Source organism: Populus nigra, chromosome 4 (genome assembly GCF_951802175.1).
Source record: "Populus nigra chromosome 4, ddPopNigr1.1, whole genome shotgun sequence".
Lineage (NCBI taxonomy): Eukaryota > Viridiplantae > Streptophyta > Magnoliopsida > Malpighiales > Salicaceae > Populus > Populus nigra.
In genome coordinates, this window is record NC_084855.1 from 8,790,820 (window position 1) to 8,804,608 (window position 13,789).

The window sequence follows — 13,789 nt, forward strand, 5'->3', positions numbered from 1 at the left end:
AGCTTCTTTTCGGCCATATTATGTTAGCCCATGGGTAGAGACCCGTGTGCCGTTTATAATATATAGTAGCCATATTTGATCTCAGCCGCTGATTATATATTTTAATTAATAAAATACCATGAATTAGGGAATATTTATCCCAAATTATATTAACAGTAAAATATTAACAAAAACAGAATATATATCTACTTTACTATTATTATATACCAGGCTTTTAGTTATGAAAATGAAATCATATTAAAACTAATTACATATTTAACATAAAACATTGAATTTCTCATATCCATAGATATCAAGAGGATATTTACTAAATCAAAGCTCAGAGTTAAAAAAATATATTCATAAATGAGGCTCTCAGACGTAAGTATTTCACCTCAATAATTAAAGGAAAATCAATCTTTAAATGCCCGTAAAAAAGAAAGGCCACACACACACACACACACACACACACACACACACACACACACACACACCCTTTTGCTATTTTCTTTTCTTCTCTTATAATATGGTTTAATTATAATGATTAGTTCAATTCATTTACGCCTTCGTGGGTGGAAAATCTCAATTAGGAATAAAGAATTGCTAATATCCATATCCTAGAATAGCACGTGCAAAAACAATACGACATGTCCCCCCCCCCTCTTTTTTTTTTTTTTAAATATTCGTGCAGTTAATTTCTAATTTATATTAGAAATACCATTTAATACATGCTTCACGTCAAAAAGAATCTCATCAAGCTTCTAGTTATTCCTTTTAAAATTTAGAATTGCAATGATCCACTACAGTAAATACACGTTACCCCTCTTTGCAACTCGAGATAACTTGCAAGCAAGGTAGAGCTCATAGTATTTGACAGGCAAGGTAAAATTAATATAACAAGATATATTATTAAAATTTATATTTATTTAAAATAAAAAATACTATATTATTTTATATTTAAATATAAAATAATAAAAATTTAAAATATTTTGCACGGACTCGTCCCTGTTTATCTCTCCTAGTTCCACCCTTGCTTGCAAGTGAAAAAAAAGACAAGAGGGAGACGAGATGAGTGTTTGGAAATGGGACTGTGATTTTTTTTAAAGTGTTTTTTATTTTGAAATACATCAAAATATTTTTTAAAATTTATTTTTAATATTAACACAACAAAATAATTTAAAAACAAAAAAAAATATTGATTTTAAACAAAAATAAATAAATAAATTAAAATTTAAAATATTTTTAAAATACAAAAACAATAATTACCCGGGTACCAGTCACAAGTCTATTGTTTTGCGTTGAACTTGAGTCAACAATCGCAACTACACATTAATCAACCATAAGATGACATATATGCGAGAGCTTGATCTCATGATTGGCAATCTGATCACTTTTTTGGCTAAGGAAAACGAACCATGCATGCATCTTTTGCGGTTTTTCTTTGAGTGATTGGGACATGAATACACGTATATAATCAAGTTTGCTTTTCCGCTCTCTTTTTTCCTCCAGATTGATTCCTACTTTTATGATTTCATGGGGATTACAAATCTTATGATCCGGATCCACTCCTCGCACCTGGAGCAAAAAGGGCCCTTTTTACGAGACACTCTTGGACATCACCTCTGACATATATTAGCAGCTATTTTAACCGTGTTTTCGAGGGGGTTAAATATTTATTTTTTAAAATAAACATATAGACATATATTGTAGAAATAGATATATAGAACAGTGGCATGTTAAATCATTAGAATTGGGAAAAGTAGTAAAGAAATATTAAATATAAAGCAAATAATTTAAATGAGCATTTGCATGAATTGATTGGTGTCGGCAGTGTAGCAATCCCACAAACATGGCACTACTTTCCAAAAAAATACATCTATTTACACAAGCCATGCCTTGGTATATATAGCGATGCTACCAATTCATGAAGCCAATGAGCCTGCGAATGCTGCTCTCTGAAGCTCTATTACATTCTGAAGGACCTAACCTCATCAGGTACAAGCTAGCTAATTAAGCAAGTAGATGGAAGAGCTTGAAAGAAGGAAAAAAGAAAGAGGCTGTCCTGCTAAAAAGGAAGTCCTAGCTAGACAAGACCAAATTAAAGGCAGGGTCTCAAAGTAATCTTCACATGCTATAGAAACGTGGGCTAGCTTTGCATAAAACAGGATTTGAAGAACGGCCAGATTAAAGTAATAATTAACACCCACGCCCTTCACTTCGAGAGAGAGGGAGGGCTTTCTTATATTTTCTTGTGAGTTTATTAGAACTTTATGATCAGGCCTGATTATTTTGGTTATAATTTAAGCTATATTAATGAGGAACATTGTTGTTGTGACTTTTGCATGGCAGCGAAAACATAGCATAAATCCGAAAGTCTGGACTTGAGGGCTATAGATTCGAGCATTAAGCGGTCGTTCTCTCTCCATAATACGTGAGACTGGTTTAAAATTGAACCCAACCGGTTCTTGAGCTCCCGGTTTACAATTTTCAACCGGTTCAATTGTTGTGTGAGGTCCTCTGAATGCCTCTTCTTTCTCCAGCGGGACCTTCGGGCTGACTCCCGGTTAGATAACATGCGCCTGCGCCTCCTCTCGTCGAGAGAGTAAAGTGCTTGGTTAGATCCGCTTGAACCAGAGTTCTGGCCAGGAGAGGGTGACCGGAGGAGAGATAAGAGTTCTTGAATTTCATTGTCCGTGAACCCAGGGCCTTGAACCGGGCACTCGAACTGGACTGCTTCCTGGGCAAAGGACATGATGAGTAAACCAGAAGTAAATTAATGAACCGGTTCAAATTGAACCGGAGGGAGGAAAGGAAGGGAACAGGGAAGAATGCATTGCTGAGGTTGGCTATTTATGCACCAAGGGAGAAGACATTCGAGGCCCACATGAAGAAAGGACGAGGGCATCTTCGTCCAGAAAATGTACATTTATTTCACGTGGACCCAGCTTTCCGTGGAACGTGGTGGGAGTGCTTTTATCTGCTCTGGTCTGCCTTTTGAATTTCTCGTGGAGAATTGAGTACTGTGGGTCAGGGATAAAAAATTAGGTTAGCTTAATCACGAAGAATCAAGCGAAAACAACATAACACAACAAATTACATTAATAAAAGCTTATTCTTAGCAGATTAAACACTGAATGTGTCAACCAGTCGTGTGGGAAGCGAAGGAGATGGACATGAACTTCGTGAAGTGGACTCTGTCGTGGTTTATTAGTCCATGCATGCATGGTTTGATTGAAACTCAACATGTTAATAATTTTTCAATCATTTTAATTATTTATGCATTGAGTGGATAGGACTTTTATGCTTACTGTGTTAATGAATCATCAACTCAGCAGAATTTGTGCTGATTCTATAGTTAATCTAATTATTAGTTTAGATTAATATATATTAAAAATGCACGATAGACAGTTATCTTCATACCAACGCAGCGGAAAAAAATATTCAAGAATCACATCATCAAGGGAACGAAAAGAGTACTAGGCATGTATAAAGACAGGAAACTAGCAACAAAGCAAGACCAAAGGAGAACTGCTTAATTTTAAAAAGAGAAAGGTTATTATGGCTCCGTTGCACGCAAGAAATTAATAGGTTAGGCAAATCTTAGTTTTTAGATTACACATCCTTTTCTCCAAAGCAAAACTTGTAAGTTTTCTTGTTTCCCAGATCAACAGTTTCTTTTGTTGAGTGATTTAACGCGTTCATCAAGATAATATTTTTGTTTTTGTTTTTTGAAAGCACTAAAAAAGTTGTAATTTTTGAAAACGGTGTTCTTACCGCAAAAACAAACAACGTTAGTACTCCTCTTCTCCCGAAAGCAAATTGATTATCTAGCTAGCTGCTTTCAAATAGAAATGCATGCCCAAGACCTTTTTGCAGACAGTATATGCTTCTTACGATCATGGCAACCACATTGCGTTGGACTTTGTATTAACTTACAGGAGCCATGAATATTCCAAGTTTGTTTGTTGTTTGTTTTCGTAGTTGGCAGTTAATTTCTGGTTATAGAATGTTACAATATGAAAAGCAACTATAGTGGAGACTAACATGCAAGACTTTATCTGTTGTTATATATTTTAACTTTTGTTTCATCAACTAAAATGAATCTAAGCGTCCTGCAACCTTTATCGTGTTTCAGCACCAAAGTAGCCTTCATGTGCTGCAGATCATGGCTATTAAATAAATCATCCAGATACCAGCTTTTCGGATATTTTCTACTCACGTTTATGACTCTTCTTGTTGTTCGGTGATCAGAAGACATAGCACCAATGTATAATCGTAATGTTATAAGGCTATCTGGGTTAATTAACATAGCACCAACATTCTACTTGAATTTTAGGTGTAGATATCCAGAAAAAAGAAAAGAAAAGAAAAAACATTGCACTGCAGTACTTCGTGAAAAGATAGTCGATTATCCTTTAAAAATCACAAAACACAATTTTAACACAAAAATAAACAGAATCTAGCGTGTGGCGTGCAAAAAAAGGCGTCGATTATCTTCGGATTGAGGTCGGCTGTTCAATCCCACCATGGCGTATGCGGATAGGATAGGATAGGATAGGATAGTTAGATTACTAGCGGGCCATCACGGACAGTGATCGATATATCATATCTCTAAATCACTTGGAAATAAAACAAATGATGGATGGTTAGATTCTGTTTAGGGATGTTTGAAAGTGGTTTTTAAAATATGCCCGGACAGAAAAATCATCATTAAATTGATGTGTTTTGTATTTTTTACATTAAATTGTCAAAAAAATAAAATAAAAAACTGAATTACAAAACGTCCACTAATTCTAAGGCTTCCCGTGCTTCCACATCAGTTTCTGATTCAAATGCATATTCTACAGTTAATCATTTTTATTCGTTCCAATTATTCTCGACGTTATCATCAACTTCTCTGGCACCAGAGACACAAACACGAGGGGTGAAAATGGCAAAACATCCAAGTTATACGACAGGCATCGTAGCTTCGGAGCCATAGCAATATGACATTGACTCGTAAATGAGAGCACAACAAATAACACAAAGTTGCGTACTGTTTTGGCGAATTCTTTAGCTGCAGCCGTTTCGCAAGAAGAATATTGAATACCATTCAATGGAAGGGACAAAGCTTATACACCAAGGAATTGGAATAAAGCACCTCAGATAAGCAAAAGAATGAACCAACAGTCTCCCGTCAGCTAATAAAAGGAGAAACCTTAAGCTACACGGAAAAGGGCGTCTTGGAAAGTCTTGGACATAGGCAGAAAAGATCCAACTACTAATGAGGATAGGCCGAAGGGAATCGTCCAGTTCTTGCCTTTATTAGCATCCGGTATGCTAATTGGTCGCAGCATCCCCGCACAAACAAGTTTACATTTAAATCCTCAAATCCTGATAACTACCTGCGGAGCTTTTCTTTCTTTACCTGGCGAAAAGAAAGCATGGCTGAAATTTTTCTTAGCCACGGCAGCCCGCAAAAAGGAGTGTGGGGGTGGGAAATGATTAAAAATGAAACTTACAGAACTATACATTGAACCTGGTAGGAATGGATTTTAATATGTAAACGACACATAGACAACATGATTCTGACATCAGATTTCATCCAACAAAAGAATTGCTGAGGTTCAAAGTTGATCCGGCAAATGATCCAATGCGCTGCTGAAATGTCAAACATTCGGCTGCTTTAAATGAAAAGGACGCCTATTGAAGTTCGAGAGTGGAAATCATCAACTGGCGCTTACATTAGTTGCGTACGTGATTGATTATCACAACATCACAATACAGCCCTATAACACTACTTAACCATAAGGGAATTTTCATCCACAACTTAAATTACAAGTTCCACTAAAGCTTATCATCCGAAAGTTGTTAATCCCACACTTAATTTCCACTTGTAGGCTATCACTTGGTCCCTTGTAAATTTTCACAAATGATAATGTAGTATATTTAGAGGACTTCCCTGATATTGCAATTATTAAATGTATTAGCACTCTTTTTGTACATGTGAGGAAATCAGTACCAGCCTCCAACAGAAGAATGAACATGGAAAGATAATGTTCATATCTTAAAATTGCAACACTGAGTTTAAGCTTACCAATTGGCACAGCTAATAGCAAAATGAGAAAGATGATAGAAATAAAGAAGCTTCTAGTAAAGAGTAATACAATACCACAATCCAAAATTGAACCTATCTTCATTGAGGAATACAGAAGCAAAAACAGTGATTTTACCTTGAATAAAAGATCATAAACGATATATTCCCAGGGCAATGATATGGACATTAAGCAGCATTTGAGGGGCAACATCTCGTCATCAGAAGATCATGCTTTGCTGCCACAGATGCTGCTTTTAAAAAAACTGAGCCAATCCCAAATCCTTTCTTTGAACTAACAGGTGAAAGGGGGCCAACATCGTGCTGGCTTTGATCTGATAATATGAAACCTTAATTTCAGTATGATGGAAATCTCCATGCATTCTATCACATATCTAATCAAATAATAAAAAATAGCTGCTCTTTCGCAAAACAAGTTGGAGTCTGAGAACCCAAAACCAAAAAAAGAGGGGATGTAGGACGAGTTCCCCCGCCCCCCAAGAAAAAAAAAAGAAAAAAAGAAAAAAAAAGGGATCAAGATATTAGGAAGAAAAGGATTTCGCTTTAACCTGCAACACCAGAAACAGCTACTTCAACTTCCCCCCGTCCTCCTGGACCTTTCATGTGGAGTCTGTCTGTTTTCCCAGGGGATTGACCAAGAAGACTCCCAAATCAAGACTTGCCAGCTGTTGAAGAGGAGGTGGGGGAGATAGAGAGAGAAATATAAGAATTAAATGAGCAAATAGAATTACTGGCATTTCAGTTTCTAATACCTCTGCAAGCTGCATATAAGTTCAGAAACTGTCAACAGTAAAATTCTTGATGCAAATAAAAAACTCATTTTTGCCACACAAAGACAGAGCTCATAGGTGCAACAGTTTAGCAATAATCGGAAATCAGAACAATTCAGCAATAAAGTTAATTTCAGTACAGCTTTTAGTGAGAAAAACATTGCTGCAATAAAAAAAATGTACACTGTAGATCTTGCAAATTAAAGCATTAACAAGCACAATAGTGAATTGTCATGAAATAAGCCTAGTACCACTGCATCAAAAGTGGAGTTGAAGTCATCGATTGCAAAACAGATATCTGGATATGCAGTTGGTGTCTCTACTTCCTAGATATGCATCAGAGATAGTGTCAGGTAAAAATTGAAGATAAAAGGATGAATTAAGAGAATAGCTTATTAACAACAAATGAACTTCCCTTTTTTGAGTCCAAATGAAAATCTACACGACTTGGAGATGCATAAACAGTCTTTACAACATGCAGAGACACCACAGAAAAAGTTCACTCCATGAAATAGAATTTCACTTAACTAAGAAGGAGGAAAATGTTTAAAAATTTCCTAAAGAAATGATTGTGCTACATAAAACCTGGGAAGTACCTTATATATAGGAGACAACTGTGTATCTTAACCAGCTTGATGATTTCGAAGGACTTGTTGACTGAAAACAAAAACAACAAACAAGAATCCACAATCACAGAGTTCTATGGAACATGACTAATAAACCTTGCCAGTTTAGGATTAATTCGGTATTCTAACAGCACAGACTTTTTTTAAGCAGGTGAAAAATCTTAAATTTCAATTTTTTTCTCTAGTTCCAGAACAATATTTAGCAATGCTGCAAGTACTATACATAAAGTTGAACGCAAATATATGATGTGAGGAACGAAATACCTGCAAATTGCCACAGTTGCTGTGTATGATGAATGTGCAATCAAATTCAAGTAAAACGAGGGCCTCCAATCCACATCCGCTGAACTTTCACTGGCTAAATTATCCAACTAGTTGAGAAAGTAAAGATAGTGAGCACCTTAGCAAAATCAATTCTTCCATATACAAAAAGGTCACGTCTAAGTACCATATACTTGAGCGTGCTGTGGGCAGAAGGCCACAAACAACCAACAACTTTCCCTCAAGCAAAATCAAGCCAAGGCACGATTGTATGCTGCTTCTTTACCTTAGGTGCCCAACTGCGTACAAAGTAAGGAGCAGTACTATCCACATTATCATTGAAATCATATCCTCGTATTCTCTACAACAACACGGTTCATTATCAACAGAAAAACAAAACTAGCTAATGCTTCTCCCTAACAACTTGGAGTGTTTCTTCACCATAGACAACAACTCATGACTGCCAATTAAATAACAATTTCTATAATAAAATCTCACAACACAAATAAATCCTAAGAAAAAACGCTATTCAATCTTCAAATACCATCAACATAAAAGTGAATTAATTCTGCAGCAGCTTTTGAAAAGCAAAACCCAATTAAGGAACAGAATCCGCAGTACCTGGAAGGAGTCTCTCTGCCATCCCCTAGCATTTCTGTTTCTCAAATTCGTCCTCGCGTCGATTGATTTTTCAACAGCCAGCGACCGGGCTATGGTTTTAGAATTTATCGACATTGCATGTTTCTTTGACTTGCCATCAAAATGATCGGCGAGGATGTGCGATTGGTTGCTGATCCACTGTGCGGCGTTTTTTATCACTCATGTGATCGATATCAAAAAAAGCCCTCAGTCCAGACTAGACCAGCGTGGATTGTTATATTGTAATTTGTAATGATGTTTTTGCCATTCGGAGACAAAAACAATGAGCTGGATATTGGATATCAGAGGTAAAATAGTTTTTTCATTAGAGTCGATTTGTTATTATTATATTAACAGGGGATAAATTGATTTTCCCATTTTTTTAGCATGTTAAAATAGAACTTTAATTCGTAGTTAAGTGGTAAGGAGTCGCTCCAGGGTGCAGTGCGAGTTCTTGCATGTTCAATTCACGTGCAAGTGAGTGATAGTTGATCGATCTCGAGTTGATGAGCTCTTCGTCGTAGTTTGGTTTTTGAGATTGGTTATTTTCCAGTGGATAGTGCTCGGGACTCGGGAGCGTGTCCGTGATATATATATATATAAACAAACTAATATCCATCCATGAGCTTTTACTTTTTTTCATTTTTTTAAATACAATGAAATGATTGAGTCACTTTTAAAAGTAACAAATTCCCTAACTGTCGTTCAAGGATTTTTTTTATTTTCATTTATTTTTGTTATAATTAGATTGATTTAAGGGTAATTAGGTAATTGAACAAATAAAAAAATATGATTTAAAAAAAATTATTGACGCATGCACGACACACTTCAGCACGTGGATCGTTTTCATGGTATTCGGGTAGCACGTCTGGCTTCTTGCGACGGATAAAAACATGCTTTTGCAGTGGAGTTCGAATTCTTATGGCATCCTAGCTATTTTTTAGTGGCGCATGTTGTCAACACGTAGAACAATTATACAAAGAGTTTATTGACCAAATAGAAGCATGAAGCTATTGTTTTCCTGTTTAAATTATTTTCTTAGTTAATTTTGGATTTTAATTATTTGTTTTCTGCTTAGTTGATGACTTTTAATTTAATTAATATTTTACCATTTAGGAATCCTAATGCTAGATGGATTCTATTAATTATGTAAGTTTTAATTAAGAATTCTTTCATATAAAGGATTTCAGTACTAATATAAATAGGAACGTCTAGTTTATTTTATGGAGACCAAGACTATTATTCATATTTAATAAAAATACCAGAAAAATTTATCTAGATTTCTCTATAGTTTGATTTGTAACCTTAGAGTTTGAAAACCCTGATTTTATCTTCGTTATACACTATGTCATGTGGTATCAGTGTAGGTCAACATCTAGATCGATGATAAACCGTGAAGAGAATCGTGGAGCAATTGGTCGCAACCATCCCCATAATAGTGACAAGGGGATGCCTGATGTTTGGTATCAGCTAGATTATCATACAATAGCGATAACAGCTTTAGAAAGGCAAATGCAAACTGGGTTAGGCAACATTAATACCAGAGTTGATGACCTTGCAACCGGGCTTGAGACACCTGGGCTACGTGTAAACTTGATCTGGAAAAGAAAAAAGGCGCGCACCAAGTATGACACTTGCGACCAACTTGTCTTTGAATTAGTTATGCAAATCCCTATGGCTAGTATGACTACAAGTATTCATATGAAAAAAAAGATCAAGGTAACCATCTAGGTGGTGGCTTAGTGGTAAGAGCTTGAGACTAAGGGGTTTGCTCCCTCTTAGGTCTCAGGTTCAAACCCTATGACTGCTCATATGATGGCCACTGGAGGCTTACATGGTCGTTAACTTCAGGGCCCGTGGGATTAGTCGAGGTGCGCGCAAGCTGGCCCGGACACCCACGATAATCAAAAAAAAAAAAAAAAAAGATCAAGGTAAGGTTGCTAAAATAAGAGGTATGATTAAGATTATCGTACGAAGGTTGAGATTTATTTTTTAAATGGTGATTTAGGAGCAGAGGAGTTCTATGACTAATTAGCTGAATGTGATCGATTTTATAAGTATACGAGAATTTTATATTCGAAGATGGTAAAAATTTTAAGATTTAAATTAAAGTATGAGGTTTTAGTATGGCGGGGTAGGCTACTGGAAACTAGGAGGTGGGAAGGTAAATGACCTATTGAGACTCAGGAGTGGATGAAGCAATAATTAAGAGATAGGTTTTTGCCAATTGATTATGATCAGCTTATGTTCCATAAGAATCAGAGGTGCTTCTAAGATTTTTTGAACCATGTATATACAATGGATTTTTCACGCTTAACTGAGCGAAATAATCTGCATGAAACTAATGGGCAACAAGTTACTAGATATGCAGAGAGACCGGAACATGTCATTAAAGATACAATTGGGCTTCAGCTGCTACAAAATATTACCGGGGTAAGAAATATGGATTTAAGGGCAAAGATGTTGATGCAGGATAGAAAATGAGGGTTTCTAGCATATAGCCTCGGCTTGCATCAAATTCTTTTTGGAATTGTAGTAGCGATGATGATTTAAAATTTTAAAGTGTTTTTTATATAGAAATATATTAAAATAAAATTTTTTTATTTTTAAAAAATTATTTTTGATATTAATACATCAAAATAATATAAAAATATATTTACAAAATTATTTTAAAAAAATTAAAATTTGTTAGAATACATTTTACACTGTATTCCCAAACCCTATACGAGAAAAGTAAGCTACCACGTAAAAACAATCGATCCAAGCAAGTTACTGTTGGCTCTAGTTATGATAAAAATAGTCCCCAGTCTTCGGATTCCTTGACGTGGAGTGCCAAGTTACAGTAAAAGAAGGTTTCCAACAACAAACACCATTATGATTTATGATAAAGAATGACAGCGCCATTCAAAATCATGTGGGGAAATATCATTTTTAAATAAAGCACTACCATTTTTAAATGCTTAAAGCACCTTTAAGGCTTTAGGCGTTAGTGCCGAATTTACTTTTTATTCTATATTTGTAAGACGAAATAAAAAAAAAAACTAAAAGAAACAATTTGCAGAAGAAAGCAATACATGAATTGACCAGCTGATACCGAAGATGACGACCCAGATGATTATACATAGCTAGCTGATCGATCAAAATTACAGTTGAAACTTTCTTTAAAAAGCTACAGTGATGAAAACAGATGCTGGAGAGATTTTACCGTCGCACAAACCCAAAAGCACAAGGGAAACAGAACTTTTAATTAGTGGAAATTTATCAACATATATATATAATCTGAGCGCTCTTATTGAATTGCTTTCACTCATCTTGATCGATCACAGTATCGTAATTCATAAGAGACCAGACCATCAAACGCAACCCCTCTTACCATTTTCCAGAAACAAAAAGAACAAACCAACCTCACACATCCTAAAACCCCACAACTTACCGAAACGAACCTTTCTTTTCAAGTTTGCTTATGGAGCCATATGCATAATTTTAGTCCTCATCGAATGCTCTAGTACTCCTCTTGCCTTTCCCCGTCCTTCTCCGGTTAATAGTGCCGCCTTCATGATGCCTCGTGTTCCCATCATGGAGAATCAATGGTGCATCATTAGCTTCGTCACCGTCATCTTCAGTGGCTATACGGATGCAAGAACATCTCTCCATGGATGCAAAAAAAGCACCTGCCACACCATTGATGAACCACATGGCTACCCCATCAAGCTTTCCACACCCGGGTGATGAGCCATGGCTGGTTGAGGTCCGGACCCTTGGCTCAACAGAATTTGAACGAGGATTGAAGAAGCTAGAGCAATTCGTGGAGCTGGTAGTTGCAGCCATGAACTGAAAGGTCCAGGGTGTAGTAGCTAGCCTCAGGAAGAGAGGTGAGAAAAAGAAGCCCCAGGCTTTATCTTAGGTCTCAACGGGCCTGGTGTTAAGGTTGTTAGCTATTACAATTAAGAAGTATGTCCTTGTAAATACTTATGACTCATGAGAGACACTTCACTGTGATTCTCATTCATGCCCCTACATTAGTTGTAAATGGACCGAAGAACTATTGTTTGCAGATCAGTTTGTCGGATCCTTTTTGGAAATGATTTTTTTCTTTTAATCGTGAAGTCCCAAACACTGAGTTCTCGATTAAACTATTAATTAAGTTTTAGTAAAATAATAATAATAATAAATAAAAAAACTCCTTGGATTCCAAATCCAATAGTCATTAGCATTTGTTGATATAACAATGTGCTAAGTCCTTTCCAATTGATGCCTATTTTCGTATCTTACTATGAAAAACAATCCAGACGTTTTACAACCTTTTCTAATTAACAAAAACTACTTATTTTCACTGTTTACTAAAAAATGATATTTTTTGGTGTTGGATTAATTTTGTATTTTTACGCGACCTATTAATTATTAATTAAAGTTTTGATAGGGGTATAGGTGTTTTTTCTAGATTTGTTTTATACTGGCAAACATGGATACCAAAGTCTTTTTACATTTTCAAACAAAATAAAATGACCACTTGAATCTTGAAACTAAAAAATCACCATAATTTTTTATATATATTATTATTGCTAGTTTCATAAAGGGTAATGTAATTATTTTTTTGAATAGATTAAATATTATTTAAATGAAAAAAACATATAGGTGTGTTTGACACAAGTGCTGGTGTGTGGGAGGCGTCTTCACACTTCGAGGGCACGTGCGATACCTCCTAACAGCTAAAAACATCATTTTATTGTGTTGTTATAAGCATCGTCACGTTTTTTTTTTATAGTGTGGGACATTTTGGAAGTGGTGGGGGTGGTTTATCTTCGATAAACTTTTCTTTTATTTTCTCTTTTCTCTGTAAAAAATTACAGCTTGACTTTCTTTGTTATTACTATTTTAACTTCAGTCCTTATTCTTTTAATTTTAAATTCCTATTCTTGATCCTTTTGTACAAGTTTTATTTGTTTTCAATTTCATTATTGAATCTTAATTTATCATATAATATTTTTTTTCTAATTTGATCTTCATTCCTTTTATTTTGTTTTTTTAGGGGCATTTTGTTGAATTTAATTTTCTTTTCGATTTCACCTTTAAATAAAAAAAATATATGTATTTCTTATTTCAATTTTGATCCTCATTCTTTTAATTTCTTTTTTTAACCCTTTTGTGCAATTGAACTTTTTCAATTTTATCCCTTAACATTTAATTGGTTGAGAATTGAGTTTCATGGTTTTTCCTTATAGGATGTTCATGGTCTAATGACTCGGGTCACGAGTTTCAAAAGTTAACACGGGTTAATATATATATATTTTTTAAATTGGGCTTTATTATTTTTGTTATTTTTTTCTATCAGGTTATTCCGATATAATGGCTACGGGTTTGACATGATAATTTAAGTTGGCTCGACCTTGATTACCAGAGTTATAAGTTTATCATGCGAA

At 35.2% G+C, this 13,789-nt stretch overlaps 1 protein-coding gene and 1 long non-coding RNA gene across 3 annotated transcripts; both read right to left on the reverse strand.

The window, feature by feature from the left end:
- Positions 1–5,998: 5,998 nt before the first annotated feature.
- LOC133691838 (uncharacterized) lies at positions 5,999–8,641 on the reverse strand. Of its 2 annotated transcripts, none has more exons than XR_009841742.1 (6): positions 8,352–8,641; positions 7,918–8,091; positions 7,734–7,840; positions 7,440–7,500; positions 6,622–6,738; positions 5,999–6,387 (listed from the first exon to the last, which is right to left on the reverse strand). It is a non-coding gene; the product is annotated as an uncharacterized LOC133691838 (long non-coding RNA). The 2 variants fall into 2 exon arrangements; XR_009841741.1 differs by having other exon boundaries at positions 7,918–8,029; positions 8,352–8,636.
- Positions 8,642–11,423: 2,782 nt separating this feature from the next.
- Positions 11,424–12,385, reverse strand: LOC133691663 (uncharacterized). Its single transcript, XM_062112263.1, has one exon. The coding sequence runs from the start codon at positions 12,195–12,197 to the stop codon at positions 11,853–11,855; it is 345 nt and encodes a 114-aa protein (XP_061968247.1). The 5' UTR covers positions 12,198–12,385; the 3' UTR covers positions 11,424–11,852.
- Positions 12,386–13,789: the final 1,404 nt, after the last annotated feature.